This window comes from Haemorhous mexicanus, chromosome 1 (assembly GCF_027477595.1).
Source record: "Haemorhous mexicanus isolate bHaeMex1 chromosome 1, bHaeMex1.pri, whole genome shotgun sequence".
NCBI lineage: Eukaryota > Metazoa > Chordata > Aves > Passeriformes > Fringillidae > Haemorhous > Haemorhous mexicanus.
The window spans coordinates 42,163,502-42,177,969 of NC_082341.1; the positions used below are offsets into that span (position 1 = coordinate 42,163,502).

At 38.0% G+C, this 14,468-nt stretch overlaps 1 protein-coding gene across 2 annotated transcripts in view; it reads right to left on the bottom strand.

The window, feature by feature from the left end:
* Positions 1-1,637: 1,637 nt before the first annotated feature.
* Positions 1,638-14,468, bottom strand: part of ABHD5 (abhydrolase domain containing 5, lysophosphatidic acid acyltransferase) — a 28,232-nt gene continuing 15,401 nt past the window's right edge. For both annotated transcript variants that reach the window (XM_059846990.1, XM_059846999.1), the window contains 4 exons: positions 11,644-11,798; positions 7,412-7,523; positions 6,699-6,885; positions 1,638-4,750 (listed from right to left, as the gene is read on the bottom strand). In XM_059846990.1, coding sequence (XP_059702973.1) covers positions 4,661-4,750; positions 6,699-6,885; positions 7,412-7,523; positions 11,644-11,798 — 544 coding nt within the window. In that variant the 3' untranslated portion in view covers positions 1,638-4,660. The remainder of the gene's footprint in view (positions 4,751-6,698; positions 6,886-7,411; positions 7,524-11,643; positions 11,799-14,468) is intronic.

The window sequence follows — 14,468 nt, forward strand, 5'->3', positions numbered from 1 at the left end:
CTGCCCCGCTTCCCAAAACTAACAGTTTCAGTTTGCGAGCTCTGCAAGTGAAGCATAAAATGCAAGCAAACACCTAACTTGTAGTGTTGTCACTGCTTTCATCTTGCTGCTAATTACTAATGCAAATTATGTACATATCTAAAAATGTCTTCAGTACATTCCTGCTACTTGTGCTTCTTATTTTTAAAGATATGTGGCAAGTATTTCCATATTTTATACTTCTACATTCTACTACCCACACCCGAACCTTAATGTAGGATATCCCTGAGATCAAAAGCGACAAGGCAAACTGGAATAGAGCCACTCCTCTTGTAAAAGATGAATTTATGATCTTTAGTGACAAGTCTTGTTGTATAGCCTGATTTTTCTTCTTACCTCAGGGTGTCCAGTGACCCCCTATCACATGCTTTGCCTTATCACAGCTCACTTCTGATTTGTAAAATTCAGTTTCTCATGATTTCTTGAGTGCTGCATGAAGAGGTAATTCTTTTAAGGTTCCCGTCCAAGTACCAGTCTGAAGGAATGGTGTCCAGCTTGGGAAAAAGCACTTGCATTCCAAGGACAAGCTTTAGTCAAAGGAGGGATACCAAAAATTTAAAGTGCTCCATATAGTGTAGATCCAAGCTTTCCAACCAGACTTCCCTCCAGCTGGCACTGTGGGTAAGCTGCTTACCTTGGTAAGCTGTGCTACTGTACACTAGACACCCCAAACATTTCCCTCACCATTTCCTTTATCCTCCTCCAGAGCTGACCAGCTCTTGAATGTTCCCACCCCAAAGCTCTTCAGCTGAATTTTGCTGTTTCCAGCTGCCTCCCTTTTTTCTAGCTCTTACTGCTCCTTGTGCTGTAGGCTGTCAGTCCAGCCACGTGCCTCTGCTCTCCACACTGGTCTGCCCATCACCTGCCTGCAAACCTGAAGGCTCCATCCATTTCCACCTGCTGCGACTAACACCAGAAAGCAGTTGCTGCACACACCTGTGTCCTGTTCTGATCTTACCAGTCCCACTAAAACGTGTCTCTCTTCAGCTCCTGTAGTGCCTCAATCTTTCACAAGTTTCACTTTTGCTCCCAACAAAACATAAATCCCTCCATGAAGGCTTCAAGGCACCATGGCTGTGCTGCCATGCTCAGAGACTGCAGGATGGGTTGATGGTCAAAGAGCCAAAAGAACCCAAACAAATTACAGATATGCCAAGAAGCCCCAAGAAATTACCCATTTGAAAGCACTTGACTGTGAGCCTTAAGATTCTGCAGGCTCATGTTTTAATGAATGCTAACAAAACAGGCATTCCTGAAAATGTCTACCCATACATTAATTCCAGATGTTTTTATTGCATTTAGTCTTGTTTTCATCCCACTGAAAAAGCTGAGTAACTGTGATCTGGAAGGGCTGGGAATTTGAGGAACCACAATGACCACAGGGAGCATTTTAGGCAGAGACTGGCACACCAGTTCAGCACAAACAGTTGCAGCAACCATAAAAAGCTAACTTTTAAAAAGAAAGGCCAGCATTGGTTTAATCCAAAGGAAACCAGATGATGACATTTCTCTTGTTTGGACCCATTTTTCCAAGATCAACACATACAAATTCACATTTTCCATTTCCATTTCACAATCAGATACAAACAGCGACTTCCTTGTGATGGTTGCAAATATTTTATTATAGAGTCTTATCAACAAGTTCTCCAAAAATCATTTTTCAGAACTAAAATCTAATCTGTCAGGGTTCAATAAGTAACAAGATGAACTCAGCCATGGCAAATAAAATATTACTAAGTTACTTTAAATAAATTTTATCACAACAACCTCAGGAAGAGTGTGTCCTGGAGATTTTGGCAGTTTATCTTGGATTTTTATTAATATTTTGGATTCTTTTTCTTATGCTCTAGCTTCTGGTACACAGCTGTCTTCATTTTGATGTTAGAATGGGATAGATCTTTGGGTGCTTCTATGCCTGTTATTCTTGTCTTATTTTATAGTGCTCTAATAAAAACAGCATCATCAGCATTCAGTGCTCACACAGTACATTTAAGCAACTGGTCACTGCACTGAAACAGAACTTCTGGAGAAACTGAGATTATTTCCAGGCACTAATTGCTCACAAAAGGTCTAGCTCCCAAGTCTTCTCAGCCATTCATTTTCTGTTCAGCACCTCCTATGACATTTATTAAAGTAATTTGATCAGATTATGTTGCACACAGTAGGACATTCAGAATTCCATCTTGACCTTCACAGTAGCATCTAATACTTCCTGGAGGATAACACAGAATCCTTTTCCTTATACATACAAACAACATTCTCAGCTTGCAGCTGCTTGTTGACAAACACTCACTAGCTTCAGTTAAATACAAGGAAACCTAAGAACATTGAGACATTTGAAAATAAGCATTAATGTATTTTTAATGTATTTTGGATCATTTACCTCAACTTACTAATAACTCTTGATTTCCAGGGCTTAATTGCACATGTTTTTTTTTAAAAAAGCAATATAATGTCTTAACATTAATAAAATATAACATCAAAGAATTTTTTCATTGTGCAAAACATAAGCAATAAGTCTTATTAGTACAATAAGCTGAAAAAGCAAGGTATATTTAAAAGAATATTCACATCCAGTGTGCAATTTTTATCCCTACTTCCAACTTTTGATGTGGAATCTACAAGTCCCATCAGTAAGTGCTATCTGAAAATTCCAATAATTGGTTTCACCTTTTATTATTTGGAGGAGACTCAAAATTTATTTTTGCATTAGGTTTGTACGCACAACTAAAACAGCTATTTAAGTTGGTAAATACAAAATAAGACACTGAAAAGGGTGAAAAATTACCAACATGCTGAAGGCATCTACCTAAATGGTGGCATGACTGATAATTTATATCTTATATTAAAAAATGGAATTGATAATTGATAATTCTGATTTTCCATTTCCAAGATTTTAGCAAATAATCCAAATTTTTGTTTTACAGTTCTGGTATCTGCTAATTGCAAAAGTAATTAAATGCAATACTTATTTTTAATTAAAATAAGATAGAATTAAAATAAGATAGAAGCTAGATATGAAGTGCTACCAGTCAAGGCAGTCACAAAAACTGTTTGATGCTTACATAGCACCGTATAGATAAATATCTCCTTCAGTAAGAGAGACTATGTTCTGCTGGGGAACATAATCACATTATCTCCTGAATATTTTAGGTATCTTTGCCTTCCACATCATAAATATGTGCAGTGATTGCCTAATTTGATAAAAAAATGCACATAATTCAAGCTTTAAGACGGTGCTATCATTAATTCAAATTCTTTTTGTATAAAAGTATCAAGAATTCTTCAGTAGTCAATTGAATATTCAAAAACAGATCAACAGTTTTAAGTAAACTTGATAAAAAAAAAAAAAACCACATTATTTGGCTTTAAAGTGACAAAGTATTTTTCTTAATAAAATTTACTAGGCATGTGAAGTACTAACATGGAACTATAATTCAAAAAGTAGCAGAGAGTGGACTATCTCTGATATTGAAATACTCAATTAAAATATATAAAGAATCTCCAAAACATGTAATTATAATTCATTACAGTGGTATTGTTCATTCCAATAATAATCCTTTCTATAAGGAGGCTGAATGTTAAATAAAATACATTACGCTGTTGTAGTTCCCAATTAGAGAACATCAATATTCTGCCTCTGCCTCTCCTTCAGCTTAAATTCACTAAAATATGGACCAGGCTTTCTACTGAAAGAAAAAGGGAAATAGGCTCACTATCCAGGTGGCTATCTCCTAGCCCTAATCGAAATCTTATCAGCTTACCCACAACTGTTAGATTTAGACTAGTAACAAATCTTGCAGTAAAGTGTTAAAAATAGGTGGAGTAACTAACAAGCCATCTTCTGTATTTTAAATCACAGAAATCTGCACATCAAAATATTTATGGAAGCACAAGTGCTGGCAACATCATCGACTCATAGAAACCGAGTCTTCCGTAGAAGTTGCACAGATGGAAAAGGATGCCTTGAGATAAATGGAAATAAAATCCAACAGAAGATGCATTTCCCAATATTGAGCCTCAATTTCTTATAAACTAACAAACATATTTCAGTGACAGACATTGCTCACTATTTTGGCCCCATCCCTTCCCCAAAATGAGTTTCATAAGCTGTTACCACTCCAATTAAAATACAAACCCACTTAAAATATTGTATATGGAGTTGTGGATTCCAAAAATAAAATACATATGCAGTTTCATATTCTTGCTATGAAACATCAGCTAAAAAGTATGAACGTTCATAAAGAAACCAAATTGCATTTTGTACATTGTATCTCTATTGATACAGTTCTCCACATTGGAGAATTCAGTATTTTTAGAGAGTTCAACATGTGCAAAGTTCAATTAAATTTTGAAGAAAATTCCAGTTTCAAAAGTTACATGTAATTTTGTATCTGACAGGACAATTAAAAAAAAAAAGAAAAGCTGTACAAAGTTAGCTTCAAACCTCTTCATTCCCCCCAAAAATAGGCACTCAGTGGTTTAAGTGTGCAAATGGCTTCTTAGAAGAAACAGTGTGCAAGCAGAGCGTGTTCCCTTAGCTCTGCATTCTTTAGTGATTTCCTAGAGAGTACTGCCATTAAATGCTATCTATGGTATGACTCTAAAGGAGAGAGGACATTCAGTCCACAGAGTCACAGATGTCTTTCACTTTCTCATTGAAGTCTTCAGGTTGATCAGCGTACACGTAATGACCTGCACCGAGGATAGCCTGGAGAATAAAGGTGAAGAAGCACGTCAATATCACAAAAATGCAATAAACAAATAAATACTGGCACAGTTGAAGAACCTGGCTTTTACACATTACCTAAGACACAACCTAAAAACACTCTTAACATAAGGAATACCAAAATATTCTTTCCTTGTAAAGAAACTTTCCTACACAGGAAAAGAAAGTAAAACTACTTCTTATTCAGCTGCTCACCTTGTTGAAAAAAAATCCCACCACTGAAGCACAAACAAGTCACTGCACAACAAACTTAGTAGATATATACACCTTGCATATCAAATTTCTGATGCATTTTGATTCCCTTCACTCTCCACTCAAACAGCCTACTTCTAGAATTTGTTATTCTCTGTAAAAATGCTACGAAGTAAACTGTCACCACAGCGTACAGTAAATGTACTTGACCTGTCTTCTATTTTGCAGTCAGTCCAAGACTAATCTTTAGAAACACCTATTTTCCCCTCCTCTCCTTAAAACACCCTCTCTTAAGTCTCTAACCAAATCTCCTACAAGTATAGCTGTTACTGTGTTAAAAACTCCCAGAAACTCAAAGTAAAAATTATTTAGGAATAAAGGCATGTAACAAAACCACAGAATCTCTGTGCATTTTACCAAGCATGGCACTGCCAGTCCACATCTTGGTCTCATTAGAGTCCTTTCCCTCCAATTTTTAAGCATGCCTGCAATTTTACCACTCCAATTTACCTTTTAGAATCTGTATGTGGCTTGGCAAAATTTTAGCTTGGAATATAATACCATTTTCCACAGTTCCTTCTAAAAGTCCCTGACCAGAGTGGAAAAAAATCTCCCTGAATGGTATAAGCTTATCCCAGCAATATATTGTACAATTTTAACAGTGACTTTCTGTTACAACTTCCTCTCTTTGGTTAAGCAGTTAGGCAACAATTTCAGTCTGGATGTCAACATTTATGAAATGTATCTGTGCTCTTTAACACACTTAAAACAGCTGGACAACAATGTCTGTTCTCTGAGTTCCAGCTCTAAATTCTGCTGTATCAAGCCATAAAATTTTATTTGGGTGACTTGTTATAGTATTCGATCAACATTACATACTGTACACTTCTGTCCAGATAGTTCCAGACATCAGTAACATCACAGCTGGTGTGCTCAAACATTTTATCACCTCACAGCATTTTAACATGAACGCATATTCAATTATCACAGCTGACTGATGTGAAAATGTGTGAAGAATACTTTTGAATTAGTTTCTTTTTATAGAAACTAATGACAAAAAATGCAGTGCGCACATTCACCTCAAGCTGCAAGTACGCACATTTTAAATGACAATAGCATACCTCTAAACAGAAACGTCTCAGGTAGTAAGACAACACTAACCAATTTTTTAATGACTTAAAGAAAAATGCTAACAAGATCCTAAGCACCAGGTACAAACTGCTCTCTTATCAGAGGAACAAATGCATTATACAGATGAAGAGAGCCTCCCCACTATCTTATATATACATGGAAATAGTAGGACTGGTGTGGTTTGAAACACAGTGACCATAACACCTCCTTCTATTAGCATGTTGTAGAACAAAATAAAGAATCACCATGGCTTCTACTAGTGTTACAGCAAGTTTTGTTCTTAGCCTGGGGACTCAACACTTTTGTCTAGGTTTTCTCTGATGTAACGTTTGTTTTCTCTCTCTCTGTTACAGAAAACAGAACTTATTACCCCAGGCTTTAAATCAAAAGTGATACCATTTCCACAGCTGGTATGAAAAAGGAGAGTCATAGAATAGTTTGGGTTGGAAAGGACCTTAAAGCTCATCTAGTTCCAACCCCCCTGCCATGGGCAGGGACACCTCCACACAGACCAGGTTGCTCAGGGCCCCATCCAACCTGGCCACGTAGATATGACTTAAACAAATCCACACGAAACCCAAACAATTGCTTTAGAAGTTAAACTTACTATTGTCTTCACATAGGAATTTGGTCTCAGAGACTGGATAGTGCTGCCAGAATTGCCATCTATACATGAACGTGCTCCATAGACCACTGTGATAGGAATGTCTCGATCCATTTGTGAAATCCGTTGCAGCATTGGCCTTTTTGCCCATCCATAAGGAATCGTCATGTTCTTGAAAGCTGTTTCACCACTTCAAGGTATTCAAAAGGGTAAAAACAATTTCAATTGCCATTGGACCTGCTTTTCATCTAAAATGGAGTATCTGTGCTTTTGGTAGCACGAGGTTGGGATTTTTTACAATTAAGAAAATTAAGTTTCCAAGGTTTACATATAATTTTCAAGAGGAAGAGCCCAGGTTTTTGCATGACTGAGTGGTAGCCCTTCAAAGAATGAAATGACTTGTTTTTAAAGTTTTTAAAGAAATTCTTTACACATTAAAATTCTCCAACAATTATTTAAGTGAAATGCCCAAACTCTCACAGAATTAACATAAATTGAGAACAAATAGAGAATTAGGATACTTTTTACATTTATCAGTATCTGCAATTCAAAAAAAAGTGCATTGGTACCTTTTTCTTCAATGTAATAAATGACACAATTAAAAAAAAAAAAACAAACCAGCATGCACACTGCTGCCATGGCCATTGGAGGGAGTAGCAGGCACTCAGTAAATGAACAAGAGACTCCAAAACATACAGCGGGAAATTCATCCTCACCTGGGTGACTGTACATTGCAGTGATAGATGTATTCAGTCACAGTGTTATCATCAAACATTGATGAATATTTTCGCTTGAAATCTGGTCTCAAACGCTGAACAAGGCTTAATCCTGTTAAAACAGGAAACACTGTTAGAGGGGGAATGTGTATAAATTATTTTATCAGATTGCCTAATGCTTTTCATTAGAGCCCCGAGAACACATCCCCTTGAAACATGTGGCTTCTAAAACTGTATTTCGTTTTACCACTTGCATGTCTTAGGGAAACATGATGGAATTACACTTAACGGGAATTAAATACAAATACAGTAAAGAATTTTATGCTGCTCCCCCCACTCAATACATATGGGGAATGTTTGAGTAAGGTCACTACAGCAATAGAAGAAACCTACAATTGGGACCAGCAAAAGGGCTAAGCAGTGCCTTTCTGTCACCAGTTCAGTCTTGCATGATACCAATATGTTCTCCTTTCTCTGGCAGCACTGGGTAGGTTAAATGCACTACACCTTTTAGGACCAGAAGGTACTGTTGAAAAAGCTGGGGTGTTTTCTTGCTCAAGTCTGTCTTCTCCTCTTACAAAACAGTCTGCTTCTGAAGCTAGTTCATCTAACTAGTGTGTGGTGGAAAGAACAGAAGTCTATGATGAAAAACAGGTGCAGAAATCTTAACATAAGGCACAAGGTATAAATAAAGTGACTTAATGCTGAAAACCATTGTCCTTATGATCTCCTAACAAGCCACTGGAGAAGTGGATCTTTTCAGGGGCCAGTTCAGGCCTCCTAAACTTAAGAGTCTTTTCTGAATAGCTTCTCTAAGGAAGAAGCCTCTTCTACATTGACCTGATGGATCTTTGGGACAAGAGCCTCACCACAAGGCTAATCTTAGTTTAAGAGTATTAGTCATCCCTAATATCTGATTTAAACTTTTCTGTTTGAAGTCATTACCCCTGTCCCATCACTACAGACCCTTGTAAAAAGTTGCTCTCCAGCTCTCTTGTAGGCCCCCTGTAGGTACTGGAAGGCTCCTACAAGGTGTCCCCAAAGCCTTCTCTTATGAATCCCAACTCTTTCAGTTTGTCTTCAAAGGAGAGGTGCTCCAGCCCTCTGATAAACCTTCATGTCCCTCCTCTTGACTATCTCCAAGGGGAATGTCTCCAACATTCCTATACTAGAGCCCCCAAGATGGATGCAGTATTCCACATGGGGTCTCATGAGAGCAGAGTAGAGGGGGAGAATCACCTCCCTCAATCTGCTGGCCCTGCTGCTTTTGATGCAGCCCAGGATGTAGTTGGCTTTCTGGGCTGCAAGTACACACTGCTGGATCATTTTGGGTTTCTCATCAACCAACATCCCAGGTCTTTCTCCTCAGGGCTGCTCTCCACCTATTCTCTGTTCAGAGGCGGTCAGGATTGCTCTGACCCAGGTTCAGAACCTTGCACTCAGCCTTAATGAACTTCACAAGGTTGGCATGGGCCCACCTCTCAAGCCTGTCCATGTCCCTCTGGCTGGCATCCCTCCCCTACAGCATGTTGTCCACACAGCTTGGTGCCATCAGCAATCTTGCTGAGGGTGCACTCGATCCCACTGTTTGTGCTGCTGACAAAGATGCATAACAGCCGATCCCAACAGTGATCTGTGAGGAACCATACTCATCACTGCTCTCCATGTGGACACTGAGCTGACTGAGTGTGACTATTCACGGTTATGATTCCCCTTCCCCAGACAGTAGGGACTTCATGCTGCTGCCAATCTGTGTAATTATGATGATGTCACTTCTTCCCACCCAGTCCTGGGCAAAGGCCTGGTATTATTTATGTAGACCTTGTCACAGTGATCTATGCTTTCGTAACCTGGAGATTATTGCAACATGCATGCTTTAAGCAGATTTAGAAAATGAATACAGTGCAAGAAAAAATAATTCCCTTATGAAACAGTGATTTAACTCCCAAAGCAATGAAGATTTTGTAAAAATCTGGCAATTGGCTTTGCTCTATTTTCCCTACATAGAGTACAATTGCTGGACTTCTTTTTCTGTGTGTTTGGGTTTTTTGAACACAAGTGAACACAGCTGACTTGGAATAAGAGTACCTGGAAAAAAGAGACTAATTCTGTGCCTTGCCCTGCTATCAGCATAGAGGGCATGGCATGAAGTGTAATCAAATTTTAGAATTCACTTTCTGTTTTGGTAAGAAGTGCTTTGTCTGTGGGTCCGATTCCAAAACATTTTTCCCCTGGGAATTTAAAGGGGAGAATGAAACAAAGATTCAGGGCAACTTGGAAAAAATTTCAGAATGAAATCAGACTGTAAATCATTGTTGCAATATTTATTGAAGAAATTCTGAATTGTCTGGCTGATGTTTTCCCACAGTGCCTATGAAAATTCTGTAAGAAACACTGAAGACACAGATTTCCACAAAAAAAGGTTGTGGTCACACTGACATTTCTGTTGTCGTGAGGAATTTTCAGGCATCCAGCTCTAGGAATGGAATTCAGAAATCCAACCTAAGCACCAAACCCCCACCAAACTGTGAAACTCTTGGGTGACTGTTTCAGTTAAGCAAAGGAAAACATGCAAATCAACTACCTGGAAACCACTCAAAAAAAAAAATATCTCTGGAATCTGTCTCTCTTCCAGTTTTAAGTATTTGCCTGTGGGACTGATTAAATATACATGTGATACTATTGTGATATCCCAATGAATGTGGCTCACATTTGAACTGACACCTTTGAATAAGAGCAATTGGCTTTAGAGTGAAGTTCAAACAACCAGGTCTGCCCATCAGCTTAAACACATCTGCACGTGGAAGGAAACCGGGGATCAGTTCAGCGCCTTCATCAGGTTAGGTCTGATGTCTACTTGCAGGACAGTGTTTAAACCTACCCTTCTCTCTAAGAACTAGGTTTCACCTGTCAAGAACTTAATTTGGTGATGGAAAACTTTTTTACCAGTGCAGTGAGAAACAGATGAAAAATTTTTTCAAGGCACTGCCCTCCACGGCAACCTGTAAGTGAGGCTAGGTGTGGGGGCACCTTGCCAGGACAGAGTCTGCTTCTTCACTTATTGCTAAGGAAGACAATTTCAGCTTTGAATTTTCCCATGTGGACTGATTTATGCATGCTCTTGTTATTGGATAGAACACATTAAATCAGTGCATATCACTCAATATTTTCGAGGTTGTTTTGTTAACCAAATTAGCATTTTACTTAAAAAAAAAATCTGTTTGTACAAAACATGTTGCTTGTCTGAAAAATGAAATTTGTCACACTATTGAAAAGAAACAAACAAATCATCATAAGCAGCATATTGAAATATATATTCTATAGAAGTAGATTTAGGAAACAGATGTGGTTTAAATGTAAACAATGCCTAGAAATCTCACGAGTTTATCTTCAGACTGAATACCGAAAATGATAAGGAGGTTAGTTAATTATATTTGTGAGGGATCTTAAGGATATATTTTTCCAAGACTCTCCAGAAGATAATTCAGTAGCACAGAGAGTAACAGACAGATAACCTCTTTCGCCTCTAGAAGGAATAGCTATAATGACTTTTAGATTTTATTACACTCTTCTCCCCATTTCCCGTATTAACTAAAACCAGTATTTTTGGTCAGCACTACCTAGCCCTAGTATTAAGGTATAGACACTTTATCTACCATTCCATCAGTGCTGTTGAAGAAATGGAAATATGAACTGCCACCATAATGCAGGACACCAATGAGGCCCACAAGATTTCCTAGAGTAGTAAGAAAATAGCTAATGGAAAGAACCCAGTTTCAACTTCTCTAAACTCAGGCCAATTCTTGCATTTATGACAGACTGCCTTCTAATGTGAAGGGAATTTGGAAATCCCATTTGCTCATCAAACTGGAATTAGAAGGGAATCTAAATGGACTGTGACCAGAGGCAACCAGAAAAAACCCTTTCACATTCACACCTCTTTGTCAGGCTTCCCCAACAGACACCTGCATAATCCAACTCACTATAACTGAAGCCTGTACAGATCATACAGAGTAGCTTGCTGTAGACTATCGTACTAGTACTTCTAATAGCAAGAGTTTGCCTTCTCTCCTAAAGAGTTCAAACCTTTTTCAACCTCTCCCACTTTCTCCTCCAACTCTCTCCTTCGTGGCTGATACAGACTTGCAAAAAAACTTAACATAATGCGTTGTCTGCTCCATGTTTATGTTTAACCAAAACAGAAATGGTATTTAAGAGTAGCTAAAACTCACCAAAGGGTCCTGCTATTCTTAGCCCAGCTAATGGATTAAATGGACTCAATATAGCTCCTAGTGCTTTGATCCAGATTGGAATTGGTCTTTCGTGCTCAGCATTGTCAGGCCTCTCTGGAAAACCCCATGGCTCCACTAAGATAAGATGCTTGACCCTGTTGGCAAAAAAGGTTCATCGGTTTAAAGTACAGTAGCTTTTCTTTAACTGAGCATGATGAAAACGTGCTGTTTTACAAATACATGCATACAGCCTACTTTAGTCACTTCTATCACAGAGGCTTGTTACCCTAGTTTCTGATTCATCAACCATTTTGATTTCAGTTACTAATTAAAGAGTGAATTGCACTTAATCATATGTATGAACCAGAAACATGGAAGCATGTGTCACAAAGAGAAACTCAGTATATTACAGATACCCACCGTCACAAACATTTGAGAGAAAGGATAGTCTTGTTTCTATTTTTAAAAATAGCCTAATCTAAATGCTCAGTCAATATTATTTGCAGGAGCAGTTTAATTTGACAGAAAAGAGAATAATTGCACCTGTTTCATTAAAGTGAAGTTTCTAGAAGTCTAAGATCTCTGTTCAAAGAAGAGAAACAATTTAACTGAAAAATCATCAAAGTAAAATTTGAACTGAAAAAGGCAGAGTAAAACTAGCAGTAGTCTTCCAAATTTATTGATTTTAGGTCATGAAAGAAAACATCAGAGAGGCAATTTGTAAAATTATTATTCAAAGGAATATCAGTACAGAAAGCATTGTAGGAGTCTCCAGCACATGCAACTATTGATCACTTCATGCTGTGGGTCCCCCTCAAGCAAAATTCTAATTCATCCTGGTACATTAGAATTGTCCCTTTCCCTTTAATTGTCCCTTTTCCATTTAATCCCATAACAACACCTACTTTTACATATCCTACATGGTGGTGATTTCTGGGAAAAAGTGACTCTTTAGTAGTTTTCCATTTTAAGATGATTTTCCATTTCAGCTTCCTCATTATCGCTCTCTACAACTACCTGCCAGGAGGTTGTAGCAACATGGGGGTTGGTCTCTTGTCCCAAGTAGCAAGCAATAGGACATGAGGAAACACCTTCAAGGAGGTTTAGATTGGATATTAGGAAAAATTTCTTCACTGAAAGGGAGTCAAGCATTGGAACAGGCTGTCTTGTTCTGTCTGGTCTAGTGGGATGTGTCCTTGCCCATGGCAGGGAGGTTGGAACCAGATAATCCTTTAGGTCCCTTCCCACCTATAACATTTTATGATGCTATGCCCAAGGAAGTGATTGAGTACCCATCTTTGGAGGTATTTAGATGTGTGACTGCAATGCTTAAGGACATGAGTTAGTGGTGCACTTGGAAATGCTGGGTGAACAGCTGGACTAGATCCTAAAAGTCTTATCTAACCTAAATCCGTCCATGATTTTTATATTTTCATCTTTAACTTTTTACCTTTTTATCTTTACTTTTTCCTTCATTACTTCCTTCCTTAAAGCCATGAGATTATATATTAACACAGAAGAGTTCATAGTGCCTAAAATGATGCCAGAAGTGATCCCAAAAGTTATTTCCGGGTTATGATCAGTTGGGAAACCAAAACCCTGTGCTTGGAATGAAGGGTTGGAAAGGATTAACATCACAAAGACATTTCTTGGTGGTCAGCTCAGCTATGAGCATACTCACACCCTGCAGCAAACAGCAACAGTAAGAGAGGACAGGGTAGAATCTAACTGTACAAATCAAGCAGGGGAGATCAGAGGCACAGCAGAACAAGCCATGAGGAGCCATTCAGGACAGCCACACACTCCATGCACAAACTATGGCATTAAGTATAATATGGCAGACAAATTAACACAAATAAAGTAACCTTTGCTTCATGTTTCCTTTCTTAATACTTTCCTTCCTGTTTGGCATTTCTCCTTTTGGTAAACAAGCCTAAAACATAACCTAGGATAATGGGAAGTTATCCATGAGATTCACTTCCAAAGTAAAGGTCCAGAAATTTCACTATGTGAAATTCATGGCCCACTTCAAGTTAGCAATATGCCAAATGGGAATCTTTTTGGATTAGCAGCCTTGGACTTTCCATGGACTCTGGTACAGTGTAGCAAATTAAAGGATCATCTATGCTTGGAGAAACAAATGTACTTTCTTACCAATATGTATCCAGAATCCCTTAAGCCTCTAATGAAGAGTTAGATAACCTGGCTGAAAGCTGTGCTATATTTATCTCTTGATTCAATGCTCTTTTAGGACCCTAAGAGTCAATTTGTTATTTTGGTGGTCTTAGTTTAATTTCAGAGAAACATTAGTAACGTGAGAGCGCAAACTGAAACCTCTCCAAATTAATTAACCCCAACTTAAGCACAGTGAGGCATAAAAATAAAGCATCACTTTTGATGTAAATCCACAGTGGGCAAAATCAATATCCCATCCCATAAGGACAGGACAGTGCCATTTATACATCCTTTGGAAAAAGAGGTAAGGAAATGATAAGTGATCCCTACAAAAAGCTAACTACAGCTAGGTAGAAGCTGGTTTATAACTAAAAGGCTAATAGGTTTATATCTTTATTACAATTCTGGATTTAGAAACACATCTACTTTCACACATCATTTCCAGCCACTTGTGCTAATTGTTGTCCATTTAGAAAGAAAAAGGCAAAGTGTTTTAGGGAAAAATGATGCATGAAATTACTTCAAATATATCCAAGTGAGAAACAAAGAAACAGTAAAACTTGACACAAATAGAAAAGAATAAGATATGTTTAGTAAAATACAGAATTTGCTATATGATGTGGAGAGTTAAGCTTACATTCAGTTTTTCA